Source organism: Ips typographus, linkage group LG5 (assembly GCF_016097725.1).
Source record: "Ips typographus isolate SLU linkage group LG5, UJ_Ityp_2.0, whole genome shotgun sequence".
NCBI lineage: Eukaryota > Metazoa > Arthropoda > Insecta > Coleoptera > Curculionidae > Ips > Ips typographus.
In genome coordinates this window covers 12448791-12463813 of record NC_138426.1, presented here as the reverse complement: position 1 = coordinate 12463813, position 15023 = coordinate 12448791, and the positions used below count along the sequence as shown (strand labels likewise).

General features: G+C 34.1%; 2 protein-coding genes and 1 long non-coding RNA gene across 4 annotated transcripts; 2 read left to right on the top strand and 1 right to left on the bottom strand.

The window, feature by feature from the left end:
- The first annotated feature begins 3700 nt into the window (after window positions 1-3700).
- On the top strand, window positions 3701-5378 carry LOC145729226 (uncharacterized). The gene is made up of 2 exons (XR_014178307.1): window positions 3701-4821; window positions 4872-5378. It is a non-coding gene; the product is annotated as an uncharacterized LOC145729226 (long non-coding RNA).
- An 850-nt stretch (window positions 5379-6228) lies between these two features.
- kappaB-Ras (NFKB inhibitor interacting Ras like 1) lies at window positions 6229-7208 on the bottom strand. The gene is made up of 3 exons (XM_081981005.1): window positions 7011-7208; window positions 6691-6957; window positions 6229-6639 (listed from the first exon to the last, which is right to left on the bottom strand). The coding sequence occupies exons 1-3, from the start codon at window positions 7107-7109 to the stop codon at window positions 6397-6399; spliced, it is 609 nt and encodes a 202-aa protein (XP_081837131.1). The 5' UTR covers window positions 7110-7208; the 3' UTR covers window positions 6229-6396.
- Window positions 7209-7634: 426 nt separating this feature from the next.
- On the top strand, window positions 7635-13960 carry LOC145729978 (phosphoenolpyruvate carboxykinase [GTP]-like). 2 transcript variants are annotated; one of them, XM_081980985.1, is made up of 9 exons: window positions 7635-7784; window positions 8403-8443; window positions 10880-10994; window positions 11737-11882; window positions 11933-12105; window positions 12161-12296; window positions 12352-12619; window positions 12672-13286; window positions 13419-13960. In XM_081980985.1, the coding sequence occupies exons 2-9, from the start codon at window positions 8418-8420 to the stop codon at window positions 13872-13874; spliced, it is 1935 nt and encodes a 644-aa protein (XP_081837111.1). In that variant the 5' UTR covers window positions 7635-7784; window positions 8403-8417; the 3' UTR covers window positions 13875-13960. The 2 variants fall into 2 exon arrangements, with proteins under 2 accessions (XP_081837111.1, XP_081837110.1); XM_081980984.1 differs by lacking the exons at window positions 7635-7784; window positions 8403-8443 and adding an exon at window positions 10483-10766.
- Window positions 13961-15023: the final 1063 nt, after the last annotated feature.

The window sequence follows — 15023 nt, the reverse complement described above, 5'->3', positions numbered from 1 at the left end:
TTTAGAATAAAGACAGAAACATATTCAGAGCGTTCCCATGGAGCAGCTAAAATGAGAAAGAAGATCGGGAAAATAGTGGACATCTAAAGTTTTTTCTTTATGCTAGTTTCCCTAAATTGTTGAAAAAATAAACAAAATTATTAAAACCCACCATTTTCCACGTAAAACTACATTTATTAGTCGACAAAAACTATTTAAAGCTTGTTTTACAGGAAATAGTGCTGTGAATCAGGACACTATAGAAGCTTATTCAGGCATTTCCAAATTGATTCTAGAAGTTACTTGCAATTTTAAAAAATTCTTAGAAGATTCAGGACACTTGTAGAGGCTTCTGGAATTTCTAAAATAATTCTAGATGCTTCTAGCATTTCCAAAATGGTTCTACAAGCTACTGGTAGTTTGAAAAAATTCTTAGAAGATTCAAGACACTTGTAGAGGCTTCTGAAATTTCCAAAATAATTCTAGAGGCTTCTGGCAGTTTTAAGAAATTATAGGACACTTGTAGATGCTTCTAGCATTTCTAAAATGGTTCTAGAGGCTTCTGGCAGTTTGAAAAAATTCTTAGAAGATTCAGGATACTTGTACAGGCTTTTCCAAAATAATTCTAGATGCTTCTGGCAGTTTTAAAAAATTATAGGACACTTTTAGATGCTTCTAGCATTTCCAAAATGGTTCTAGAAGCTACTGGTAGTTTAAAACAATTCTTAGAAGATTCAGGACACTTGTAGAGGTTTCTGGAATTTCCAAAATAATTCTAGAGACTTCTGGCAGTTTTAAGAAATTATAGGACACTTGTAGATGCTTCTAGCATTTCCAAAATGGTTCTAGAAGCTACTGGTAGTTTTAAAAAATTCTTGGAAGGTTTAGGATAGAGACTTAATTCTGGCATTTCCAAAATGATTCTAGAAGTTACTGGCAGTTTTAAAAAATTCTTAGAAGATTCAGGACACTTGTAAAAGTTTCGGGAGTTTCCAAAATAATTCTAGATACTTCTGGCAGTTTGAAAAAATTCTTAGAAGATTCAGGATACTTGTACAGGCTTTTCCAAAATAATTCTAGATGCTTCTGGCAGTTTTAAAAAATTATAGGACACTTTTAGATGCTTCTAGCATTTCCAAAATGGTTCTAGAAGCTACTGGTAGTTTAAAACAATTCTTAGAAGATTCAGGACACTTGTAGAGGTTTCTGGAATTTCCAAAATAATTCTAGAGACTTCTGGCAGTTTTAAGAAATTATAGGACACTTGTAGATGCTTCTAGCATTTCCAAAATGGTTCTAGAAGCTACTGGTAGTTTTAAAAAATTCTTGGAAGGTTTAGGATAGAGACTTAATTCTGGCATTTCCAAAATGATTCTAGAAGTTACTGGCAGTTTTAAAAAATTCTTAGAAGATTCAGGACACTTGTAAAAGTTTCGGGAGTTTCCAAAATAATTCTAGATACTTCTGGCAGTTTTAAAAAATTATAGGACACTTGTAGAGACTTCTGGCATTTCCAAAATGATTCTAAAAGTTACTGGCAGTTTTAAAAAATTCTTAGAAGATTCAGGACACTTGTAGAGGCTTCTGGAATTTCTAAATTAATTCTAGAGGCTTCGGGCAGTTTTAAGAAATTATAGGACACTTGTAGAGGCTTCTGACATTTCCAAAATGGTTCTAACAGCTACTGGCATTGTTAAAAAATTCTTAGAAGATTCAGGACACTTGTAAAGGTTTCTGGAGTTTCCAAAATAATTCTAGAGACTTCTGGTAGTTTTAAGAAATTATAGGACACTTGTAGAGACTTCTGGCATTTCCAAAATGATTCTAAAAGTTACTGGCAGTTTTAAAAAATTCTTAGAAGATTCAGGACACTTGTAGAGGCTTCTGGAATTTCTAAATTAATTCTAGAGGCTTCTGGCAGTTTTAAGAAATTATAGGACACTTGTAGATGCTTCTAGCATATTCAAAATGGTTCTAGAAGCTACTGCTAGTTTTAAAAAATTCTTAGAAGATTCAGGACACTTGTAGAGGCTTCTGGAATTTTCAAAATAATTCTAGAGGCTTCTGGCAGTTTTAAGAAATTATAGGACACTTGTAGATGCTTCTGGCATTTCCAAAATGGTTCTAAAGCTACTGACAGTTTTAAAAAATTCTTAGAAGATTCAGGACACTTGTAGAGACTTCTGGAATTTTCACAATATGTGTAGAGACTTCTGGCAGTTTTAAAAAATCTTTGATAAGTTTAGGACACTTGTATAAAAGCTTCTGCTAAAATTCAATTAAAGTGGCAGCAATCTACAGGGTTATTAAGCTGACATGCATTATGTTATTTTGCTGAAAAATTACTAAACTTTGGAGGGCAAATGACATAATGCATTGCAACTTATTTTTTGATGGGCTATCAAATGGTGATTTATTGACACCACCCTGTAGGCGATTACAACTGTTGGTTGAGACTAAACTAAATTGTCACTAGATTTCTGTTTTCTATATGCTGTTTTGTTCAATCATATTTAGAGTATCAAACATAGAGATAAAAAAAAAACTTGTGCACGGCACTGTTTAATTGCATGTAATGCATCAGATGCAAATTCGTCCAGATGCACTGGGCAACAAACGGATTTATGTTTAACAAACTGTTCACTGGGAAATGAAATGTTTGAAACCACACAATCAAATTAAATGCTTTGTTATTTCAACCAATAATAATTCGCGTTGTACGGGCGACCTTTTTATTGTTGGGCCGGCCATTAATTACTATAAAATCGGAGCAACTTATGTGTATGAAGCGCAGGAAATAATTGTCGTTATTGGTTTCGGTTTTCGTTTGAAATTAGAGAGTGTCGATAGTTGATTATTTTCCCCGGAATTTACTCGAAATGTTGCAATTTCGTGTTCGTAACGTGTAATCGTGTAATTATTGCTTTAGTTAACCCTATAATATCCAGTCGATATAGGTTGTAATCAAAACCAATCCAAACTGTCATAATGGTCGTTAGAACTAATTGATGATTATGTACATATGTATAGACTATAAGTAAAGTGACAAAAGTCTTAAAATAAGCAAACAAATCAGTTTAAGTGCAGTAGTAAGAATAGTTTAAACAAAATACTTCACATCCGAGCTTAAGTACTATAAAACAGGATTAATCCAAACTCTTTAAGTTACATAAGCTGAGAGCTCTAAAATTTAAATGGCAGGTCTGGATTCAGACCGGTAATCCTGCTTTTAATGGTCACCAAGCTTATGTATGTATTTTGATGAAAACGTAGTAATATTGTCCTAAAAAACATAGAAATTTGTCAGTGTGTAAGATTTTGGGTTGGAATAGAAAAAGCATAATCTTGGTCAAAATGAAGATCTTTGGAGTATTAAATCCGGTTCTGGAGAAACAGGGCCCTTGTCCCTAAATAAAGGGCGAACGTAGCAAAGCCCATCGACCGGGCCGAAGGCTGCAACAGATATGTGGGCAACCGACGTCACCCCGTCCCCACCAATCGCCGTAATGTCGAAACCATGTCGTCCCATTTTAATCTCCCCCACCGTGGATGACATTATTTTTAAGAAAATAGAGAGAAAAAACGAGAAAATTGTTTTCAACCAAAAGCCTCAAATCATGCCCTTACATTTTGTTGTTTGTCTAACATAAAGTCTCCATTGGTATAATTGTCAGCATAATGGGTATAATTTCTAACTCACATAAATTCAACAGAACCCACAATCAAATTTACAACAGAAACTGAACAAAATAACGAACTTCCATTCTCAGACATTCTAATCAAAAAAGACATAAACAAATTTGAAACAAAAGTATACAGAAAATCAACCCACACAAATAGATATTTAAACTACAAATCCAATCATCCAATAATGGTAAAAAAAGGTATTGTAAAAAGTTTATTTGATAGAGCCAAAATTATTTGCAATAATGAACAATTTAATAAAGAAAAATTATTCATTAAAAATGTTCTAAAAGAAAATGACTATCCTGAAACATTTATTAATAAATGTTTTAGGGATTTAGAACATCCAAAACAATCTGGAAATCAAAATCAAATTTTACCTTTTACTAACCTTTTTATTCCTTACATTCCAGGTATTTCTGACAAAATCAAACGAATAGCTAAAAAATATAACATCAGAACAATATTTAGAACTCAAAACACATTAAGATCACACTTAACTAAAACAAAACCTAACAATGAAAATGAATCTACAAGAAACGTGATATATAAAATTCCTTGCAAATGCAATCAATTTTATATTGGTGAAACCTCCAGACCTTTAAAAAAACGTATTAAAGAACACCAAAATTATTTAAGAACTGGAGACTTTCACAAATCTAATATTTGCCAACACGCGTTTGATAATGATCATAGAGTCAAATGGAATGAATGTAGTATCATAGACAAAGAAACTTTTTCAAAAAGACGTAAAATAAAAGAAAGTGCATATATTAGATTAAACCATGACTGCTGTGTTGCTACATCCTCTATTAATATTGACCAAACTTGGTTAAATATTCTAGAGGAGGAGATAACACTTGGTCATATCAAACGAAACTGAAATTTCTTGTAATTTTGTTTTCATTATAAAACCCACCTTTCACTACAACAATAGATAACCTTTCCTGTTGGAATGACAAAAGTCAAAATTTATATCAATTTTTATTGACAAAACCCTTCTCAGAGTTCCAAATTGAACATTATCAGGTTCAATATTTATTAAGTTGTTGTTTTCTGTGTTCTGTCGTTGTGTTCTTTCTTTTTTAGATTCTCTGAAGATGATGGTAGATTTTCCACCGAAACGTCAGCGTTTTTAGGTAACAAGACCGAGCCTAAGTCAGTGATCTTGTGTTGGGACGACTAGGTTAATGTTATTTTCAACTTAGTTGAAAATAGTGCGAAATTCCATTTTCCCAACAAACCTTTTTTGTGTGAGACAGAAGACCCAATAAACAAAGAAAAAATTAGTAACTCGTCTCAACAAACATATAGAACATATCTCCAATAATGGGTATAGTTTGTGATTGGTCAAGAAAAAGCAGCTAGGTGAAAGCTGCTTTTTTGACCAATCACAATCTACAACAGACTTCTTTTTGAAACTCAAACAACATCAAAATATTTTCATGGCACAATCTTAGTAAATTAATAAACATTAATCGTTCTGAAAGGACACGTGCAGGAAACAAAAGGACGTTTATCTGGCGCAGAAGGCAATATTCGATGTTCAGAAAGGTATGAAGGGACGTCAACTACAAGAGCCACCACCTGGAGAGCTGATTGGAAATGCCGTCTGTACACCAGCACCGGACTCTTATCAGTGTTTTTTCTACATTAAATTTGTTTACAATTGCAGCTTTATTATGTGAGTTTTAGAAATTTAAAGGATATCAGTTCAATATTTTGAATTTATGTTGCTTGAATGTGAGTGAATATGATTTTTTGGATGAAAGGTTCAGGAGGGTTGAATTCGGTCCTGATTTTATCTCCGTTATAGAGCAAAATATTGAAAAGAATTATTCTTCGCGCCGCCAGGTCTGTTTGCTTAATAAAAACGAAAGGCAACGTCGTCGACTGCTGTTTTATGGGACTGGAAACGATTGTTTTGATTGCTTGTCATTTTCAGATGCTCGCCAATATTGTCTCTTCTTAAATTTCCTCCAGTTGAATTATCCTTGGTATTTAGAACATCCTTCAGACAGTTTGAGGCGTTTACAATGAACTTTCATCAACCTTAAAGCAAAACGCACAGCTGCATAAAAACCAAATTGTTATTATCACAAGCCTCTCTCCCGTCTAATCCAAAAACTTAATCAAGCATAGTGAAAACCGATGTCAACTGACCCAGGCAAGGCGACGCAAGAGCGTCGCGACGCCATACCAAACAATGTCTACGATCGGTAATTTATCGTCTACCGCGGTCCAGAGGCCCCCTAAATTTACATAATACCCGATTCCGTACTCAATTCGCGCTGATGAATGAGATTTGCCTGCTTATTGCTGGTCCGGAGCACACTTTCCGGATTAAATTTGCATCGTTGTTCCGGTCAGACCGAGACCTAATCAGGACTGAAACGTTTCACGTGTATCTCCAAATATCATAAATATTCTATTATACAGCATGTCCCTAATAAATTATTCCTATCCCAAATTCTCTATAGCTTGTTGAATTTCATGAATTTTTTACTGTAATACTGTGAAACTTGCTTTTATAGGTCTAACTTGGAAAGTATTTGCAAACAACTATTTTTCATAAAAAATGTAGCCAACTATTTATTTTCAGTCAAATTTAAACATTCTGCTCACATTCCTAAACCATCCTTAAACACTATCTATAATAAAAACATGTAAATTATACACATAAAAAACGTTAATACAAAATACAGCAATACATCCACATTTGTCGGTTAATACTTAATTACTACCATTGTCTTTAAGCACCTTTCTCCCCATTGAGAGTGGGGTAAATGTGCTTTTACTAGGTGGGGGATTCAGTTTGCTGGTTATATACACAAAAGGGTCATACAAACTATTTCTATCCATTGCACACCCTGTAAAATGCTTAATTTTCTCTCTACTGCACCAGTCCATGGCCTTAGTCACCACTGAGTCTGAAGAGTCATCTTTGGTTTTGTTGCCCAGCACTATTATAGTAACCTGCAATGTAAGGCTGTAACATTTATTACTTTAGTGCAATGTACTACAAACCTCCTTTTTGTCTCTGTTTTTGTCTATATCTTTCTTAAGTGCATACAACACATCCAGAGAATTGGGTTTGTCAGTGTCGTAAACCAGTATGTAACCGTCTGCCAGCACTAAATAGTGCCTCAACAATTGCTGACTGGTGCTACCGCAAGCAGTGAAGGTTTGTGAATTTTCAATGCCTGCAGTGTCATAGAAGCGCATTCTTTCTCTCACACCTTTGTCTGATTCAATACTGGCCACATAAGTATCCTCAATAGTGGGGTGCAGTTCCTAAAACATTCAGCTAGCAGGCTGTTTTTGGGTAGTTAGAAAGGGGGTCTTACCCTTTCTTTAGTGAGGTTTCCATAGATTACTTGCTCCAGAATTGCGGTTTTTCCCACTCCTTTCATGCCGCAAACCACCACTTTGCAAATTTTACCCATTTTGGTGCAGTTCTATCTGAAATAGTACTAAAAATGCAAAAAAAAAATTCATGATAGCAGAATAGGAATTTGTTTTTTACTACAGGTTGTTTTAGGTTAGGTTAGAATTCTTTGTCACTGTCATTTCGTTTAAAACTGTGTCTGTCTTCGTCTAGAACCACATAGTAAAAAAGGACAGTCAGTGAGTCAGTGTAATTCTTCTTTGCTAGGTTATTATCAGTGATAATAAAGCATGTCTTAGAGGTGATACTCAGACAATATGTTGTGGAGCTTATTAACAATGTGTGAATTTATATATTTTATCAGTTTTATGTTTACATTATGTAAACCAACTTAATAATAATGTACTGCACTACAACACTTTATGGTATTTACCTAGGAATTCATTTAATGACTTATTTAAGTTCAAGTTAAGTTCTTAAATACATAAAAAAGCCTTATTTATCATTTTGTCCCCTTTCATCACTGCTGTTTACCATAAACAAAGTAAATATGACGCTAATTAAACAAAATAAGAACTCATAAGAAGTATCATTGATTGTTTTCGTGTATTCAGTGCTGATTGGTTTTCGTTTACACAATTCGATCCATATTTATAGAGCCGGAACTCTTACAAAAATAACGCACCCCCAGCAGTGAAATTATTGTGAAAACGAAAGTTTCCAAATAGCGACGGTAAGAATATTTCTATTAGTTAGTTTTGACCTTAGACGATAACTCGTTTAGATACGACTAATCTGCACGAGTTGTTTACCAAAGATATGAAAGTTGGCAGGTGTTGTACATAGTCCATGTAGATGTTTATGCCGCAAGTTCATTGTCAAAGTCACAAGGAATTAGATCAGGAAGTCTTACAGGACTTCTTCATACATAATATACAGGGGGGTCCAGTATCCATTCAGACAGCGATAGAGAATCGAAAAATAATATGAGTGCATTATAAACTATATTCGAGAAAAGCTTAGTTAAAGAAATATAGGGGGTTAAAGTTTTATATATTTTTTAGTTGTTGCTTTATAGTTTGCCATTTTAACATTAAATTTTTGCTAAAAAATTATAAAAAAAAATTTGAAATTTTTATATAGTTTATAATGCAAACTCATAATGTTTTTCAATTCTGGAATGGAAACTGGACCACCCTGTATAAAATTCATATAACTAAAAAATTGATGCATTTCCACTACAAGTGACTTTCAAGTGTTACTTTTTATAATAAGCACTTAATTGATTAGAAATTGATTTTACTTTTTAAACCAAATCAGATAGTCTAACATATATGTTGTTTATTTTCAGATTTTCTAGTTTAAAATGACTTTGGTTAGTGTGTTCAGAAGGTGAGTAGCGATCTATAGTTAATAAAGGTGTAGGTGCCCCATATCTTGCTTCTCTACTTTTACTAGAATTTCTAAGCCAAAAATAGTCCATTTCCAAACAATTTGATGAAGCAATAAAACATTATTGTAGCTGGATCCAATTGAATCAACGTCACACCGTTTAGGAGAATCCTGCGTTGACAAAATATGTCGTAAATAATATTGTTATCGCATATAGAAACGACTGGTAACGTTTTATATGTTGCATCAGCTGTTTTCTGGTTTCCACACCTTCAAAACGAACCAATCGGAAAAAAGTTTAAAGTCGAGCCTTAAATTCCACTTCAGTCCGGTTTTTGGATGATAACAGTGGACAAAAAATTGCTAAACAAAAATACTGGAGACAAGTCTGTATTAGTGTCAACATCATTTTGATAACCTCTATAATCCGCGACTTTGGACTCGGATTGTCCTCCAGCAAATCCGTGTATCTTGACGAAGTTTAAAGTCCTGGATTGACGACGCAAAAATTGTACATTGTCGCTAGAAATTAATTACAGACTCTCAAATGAAAACATCAATGAGTAAATTCAGCTTTTTGCAACTGTTTATTAATGTCGTACCTTCCTGCAATCTAATGCAAATCATAAATGAACAACTTTGCAGTTTTTAAAACAAGTTAGAAATTTTTTCACGCTAAAATTCACCATTTTGACCTTCTAATCGAAAAAACCTTCGTCAACCTTGACAATCAAGGAAATAGGATTTTACGCAATTACCAGATTATATCACTTTTACCAGGCATAATTTAAAACATTTACCATTTTTAAGAAAAAATGGTTATGGTTCATGAAACTGCGTAGTAAACATTGCCTTTTTTGGTTATCTGTTGTGAATACATGGAAATCACCATTGGGACATCAATGGACGTTAACCTGGAACCTGTTTTCATTACGGGTTAATGACCAAATGAGACAAAGATTAAAGTACAAATTTGAAAAGTTCTTGAAATTTTTGTGACTGTGTTTACCAACGATTTCCAGTCATAATCCACTTAAAACCAGTTGCAAGAGACAATGCGTTAATTGACTTGATCTTTGAAATGAAAACTTTGAGTCCATTTTGATATGGAATGTCGCACAGATACTGGGTCAAGAAAGTTCATTTAAAATTATAATTAAAAAAAGAAGGAGCACCTATTTTCATAAACCCTCAACAGTCAAATTCAATGATTTGGAACGACAGTTTCATGTCATGAAAGTATGTTCCAGATCAATAAATATGCCTGCACATCACTAAACAAAAACCTTATCCGGTATGGCATCTGGTTCTCAACAAGTTAAATCATGAAATTGGCATGTTCAGATCACAAAACGAACATCTTTAATTGTAAATCTTATTAACTTTCTACAAAAAATTGGGAGAAACTGTTTCAAAGTCAACCAAAAAACCAATTTATTATAGTTAAATAATGTTGTTGCAATTTAATAATAATGTTGCAACAAAATGCAAAAAGAAATTTATGAAGGTCACTGCTACCTTTACATTTTGCCATTGAACTTCACCTTTAGTTTTACTATGGTTGGGTATTTTCCTAAAATTATTCAAGTCTATTAAAATAACCCATAATGATATACAGGAAGGAAGCCTTATAGAAAATTCAGATTTAGAGTAACAGTTGGGTAGTATCAAAATTCTAGTACATTAGCTCAGTTGACTGCTCAGATATTATATTCAAATTGCTTAAAACTTAATTTTTCAACAGTCATCGTGCACATTTACTAACAAAAAAGCTTCTTAGAATTACAAAGAACACCTAAAAATACATTTCATTAAACAACACCTAAAAATAACAAATAATATTGGTTCCTAAATTCCAGATTTTTCGTTTGTGAATCGTTTATGATAAATCGTAAACGTATCCATTATACAATTCCCTTTATCACCGAGAAATATCTGGTGAATTGATCCATTCGATGTCAATAAGCCAATAAAATGTAATTAGACTTGTAAAGTGGGGAGTCCTGGCAGTTGATTTATATATAACACAAACGTAGACTGGTCTTATTCATACACAGCTGATCGCTTTCGCATAAACGACCACTGTTGTTACTTGTGAGTGATTGAAAAAAAATTTAGGCTGGCTAAATCGGCGGTAGTCAAATTAATTCCAAAATTCCACCGAAAAAATTGTTTTGTGTCTAAATCGGATAAGATTTACTTGAAGTTTATATTCGGGTTCTATTCTATGTACCATAAAAGTTATACTTAAAGGGTAGTTTGATCAGTCAGTTATACAAAAAGTCAAAATGCCTGACATCATCGAATGTGCTAGTTCCAACATGTAAGTCATTATATTAAAAGCATAATTTGCAATAATTCCCCGTATATAATATTAAAAAAATGTCGAAATACCAAAGAGGTTGGATATTGAATCAGTTATATTTAATGTTCTAGATTTTCCACAGAAGCTGCCAGATCCATAAAAACAAGAAACCATAATGTTGGATTGTTTCAGCAATTACGTGGAGTTAGTGTAGTTAATGGTAATGTGAACAATTTATCCCCAAAAGTAAGTAAATTTTGCACCACCTTGATTTAGAAAATTATAGATTCGATAATTTAGTGTTTAAAAAAAAATGGGTCAACTGGTTAATCACAGTTTATTTGAGCGAAATAAGTAGGAGTAGTCAATCTTTTATATTTTAATTTGAGTCACTGTGTAATAGAAATTACATATTTTTATCACTGACTTTTGCTGTAACTCTCATTGGCATGTTTAGTGCAAAACCAGTGTATTGCCATACTGCTTCAATAACATCTAATAGAGCAAGATAAAGATACCTGCCGATTTACACTTTTACCTGCATAATCCTAAATAAACATGTCATGTTTAGTTTTTCTAATAAAATGAAGTAACCATATTTGGTATAAATCAGTCAATCTTTATCATTAACAAACTGGTTAAGTAAGAAACAGAATAAAAATTAGAAAATTTTTAAATTGCTAAAAAGTTAAACACCCAGTTTGTATCGAACACTGTGGCTCAAATAAATAAAATATATTATAAAACTAACACTATTTATTTTGTGTGTGGTAAAGTAAAAACTAAAATAGTGGTGAAAATTACAATTTAATCTTTCATCAAAGTTTTAATTAATTTTTAAACACCACCCATTAATTGCATATGTTTACTAATATCAGAAATCGTTTAGCAATCATTTTAGTTGATAGTTGAATATCATTATTACGTTTGATAAGCAAAACCAGTTTGGATTATAGGACACTAAACTAACATTCATTGTTGTTTCAAGGTGAAATTATACGTGGAAGAAAATGTAGACTTGTGCCATCCTGACCAGGTTCACATTTGCGATGGATCAGAAAACGAGAATCGCCACCTTATCCAACTCATGCAGCAACAAGGGACTATTACTCCACTACCCAAATACGAAAATTGGTAATTTTTTTTTATCTATAATCACCTCTAACTAATGGCGCCCTCTACAGTTGGTTGGCTCGAACTAATCCAGCGGACACTGCTCGAGTGGAATCGAAAACTTTTATCTGTACAGACGATCGATCCGACACAATTCCCACGACTGCAGAGGGCGTTAAAGGCACTCTAGGAAACTGGATTTCCCCCAGTGACATGGAACAAGCTGTCAAAGAAAGATTTACTGGTCAGTGATTCCCCCTGAGACTGTAAGATTAGAGTTAATGAACAAGTTGATTCAGGTTGCATGAGAGGGCGCACCATGTACGTTGTACCTTTCTCCATGGGACCAATCGCCTCTAATCTCTCCAAGATTGGAATCGAACTGACTGATTCGCCTTATGTGGTGGCTTCCATGAGGATTATGACCAGAATGGGGTATTACCCTACACATTTTTACCAAAGTTTCACTATTAATTGTATGTTAATGCAGGAGTGAGGTGTTGAAGAAGCTTCAAGAAAGTGATGAGTTTGTTAAATGTCTTCATTCTGTTGGGATTCCATCTTCCGGTTTTCTGGAGATGCCCAGTTGGCCTTGTGATCCAGAAAGAACCATCATTCTGCACAAACCAAAAAGCAATGAAATTGTTTCTTATGGTAGCGGATATGGAGGAAATTCTTTGTTGGGGAAAAAGTGTTTCGCCTTGAGGATTGGGTCTACCATAGCCAGAAGAGAGGGATGGTTAGCTGAGCACATGCTTGTAAGTCCTTGTTTCTCTTAAAATTTCAATTTCAAACGTACACGTTTTACAGATTTTGGGAATAACCAACCCGAAAGGTGAAAAACGCTACATTGCAGCAGCCTTCCCATCAGCTTGTGGTAAAACCAATCTGGCGATGATGACACCAAGCTTACCTGGATTCAAAGTGGAATGCGTCGGGGATGATATCGCCTGGATGCGTTTTGACAAAAACGGCCAACTCAGAGCCATCAACCCTGAAAACGGCTTCTTCGGCGTAGCCCCAGGCACCTCCAACAAAAGCAACCCCATAGCAATGAAAACAATTTTCAAAAACACCCTCTTCACAAACGTGGCCTCCACCAGTGACGGTGGTGTGTTCTGGGAGGGTATGGAGGGCGATCTCAAAGCTGGAGTGACTTTCACTGATTGGACAGGACAAAGATGGACAAAGGAGAAAAAATCTCCAGCAGCCCACCCCAACTCCAGGTTTTGCACTCCAGCCAGTCAATGTCCGATCATTGATCCTAAATGGGAGGATCCGGAGGGAGTACCAATTTCTGCAATCTTATTTGGAGGCAGGAGACCCACGGGAGTTCCGTTAGTTTATGAGGCCAGGAGTTGGCAACACGGTGTTTTGATTGGGGCCGCCATGAGATCTGAGGCTACTGCAGCTGCTGAACATAAGGTAAATATTTAAACGCAATTTAAAATTATAAATATACAAAAATAGCTTTCTTCAACAGGCTGCTAAAATGTTATATATACTATTGTCTTAAATGAAAATAGTTAACTTCTTTCTAATAATTGTTTTCTTTAGGGTAAGATGATAATGCATGATCCATTCGCTATGAGACCTTTCTTCGGTTACAACTTTGGCGACTACCTGCAACACTGGTTGTCAATGGAAAATCGATCCTCCAATCTACCAAAAATCTTCCACGTAAATTGGTTTAGGAAAAACTCCGAAGGAAAATTCTTATGGCCTGGATTTGGTGAAAACTCCCGTGTTTTGGACTGGATTTTGAAACGATTGGATAACGAAGATTGCGCTACAGACACTCCAATTGGTTTAATTCCAGCGGCCAACAGTTTGAATTTGGACGGTTTGCAGGAGAAGGTTAATGTGGAGGAGTTGTTCAGTTTGGAGAAGGACTTTTGGTTGGAGGAGGTGTTTGCTATTGAAAAATACTTTAAAGAGCAAGTGGGCAAAGATTTGCCAGCCCAGGTTGAAGAGCAACTTAGACAACTGAAAAAACGTGTCGAAGCTATGTGAAAGTGCAATATTGTGTTTGTTCCTATATTTTAAGGCTGTTTTTTTATACCAAGTGATTATATTAATATATTTTTCAATAAAACAAATTATATTACATTTATTGATCCATTACACACTCCACGCTTAAAATTGGTTGATAATATTAATGCAATAATCTACTTGCAACCACTTGCCTGTGGCACTTTAATATGTTTGTCAGGTACCACTCGAGATAAAATCAGTCAGAAAAAAAAAACAAAAAGCTGATCTTTCTAGGTACACTAATAACATATCATAATCAAGAATATAGACGAAATACTTCAGGAGAACTATTCTTGAAAGCAGGGAACGGAATTCTCAAGAGTTGATAGAATGTGACAGAAAAAGCTGACAATGGTAGAGTCTTGTCACATTCTACAGGTCTTGATAATTCTCTCCCACGCACCCAGAGAGAGAAAATAAAATTTAACTAAATCCCAACTTCTTGACGTTAAAATAATTTATTGACGTTAATAAATTATTTCTTATATTAATATTGACACAGAAGGTTCGGGGAAATCTTGCGTTAGCGCTAGTTTTTATAAAGGTCATGAGTAATAATGATTAGAAGATTTCTCAAGATTTCCTCACATAAGTGTATTTCTGTAAAATTTTGATAACGCTGACGATAGAGTTCAAATGAATTTTTAGACACAATTACACAATTTAAATTTCACGGGAATAAGAGCAGTCAAAACTGCAATAATTAGAAAATACCTTATTATTCAATCATAATCTTATTATTCACCATTGAAATGATTTGATAAGGATACTGAAGATTCATTTCAAAAGCATAAGTGTTGCATTCATAACTATTAGTTTATTTGCTGTTGCTTATCTATAACAAGGTGCAAAATTCAAATCTTTGGAATTTTAAAGACGTTTCTGGAACTGCTTATTCAAAACAAGATGCAAATAGCTTGGGTACTCTACTTTAGTAAAATAGATACTACGCATTAACGGTTGATAATTCAAGAATTGAATCTTGTAATTTTAACTTAAAACTATTTATCGATAAAGTACCAATTTAAGTTTTATTATAAATACTCGAGAGTACATTTCTTCTAGAATTTGATCATGCGATCATGCATGTAAATGATATCAGATTTATTAAGTGCATACGAATCATTT

What these genes read in the sequence shown, in the direction of transcription:
- LOC145729978 (XM_081980984.1), top strand. Translation starts at nt 10,732, where the DNA reads ATGCCTGACATCATCGAATGTGCTAGTTCCAACAT. An exon ending in AGGATTATGACCAGAATGGG is followed by an intron (nt 12,297 to 12,351) that starts GTATTACCCTAC and finishes ATGTTAATGCAG; the next exon opens with GAGTGAGGTGTTGAAGAAGC. An exon ending in CTGCAGCTGCTGAACATAAG is followed by an intron (nt 13,287 to 13,418) that starts GTAAATATTTAA and finishes TGTTTTCTTTAG; the next exon opens with GGTAAGATGATAATGCATGA.
- kappaB-Ras (XM_081981005.1), bottom strand. Translation starts at nt 7,109, where the DNA reads ATGGGTAAAATTTGCAAAGTGGTGGTTTGCGGCATGAAAGGAGTGGGA. An exon ending in GAAACCTCACTAAAGAAAGG is followed by an intron (nt 6,958 to 7,010) that starts GTAAGACCCCCT and finishes TGAATGTTTTAG; the next exon opens with GAACTGCACCCCACTATTGA. An exon ending in AAAACAGAGACAAAAAGGAG is followed by an intron (nt 6,640 to 6,690) that starts GTTTGTAGTACA and finishes CTTACATTGCAG; the next exon opens with GTTACTATAATAGTGCTGGG.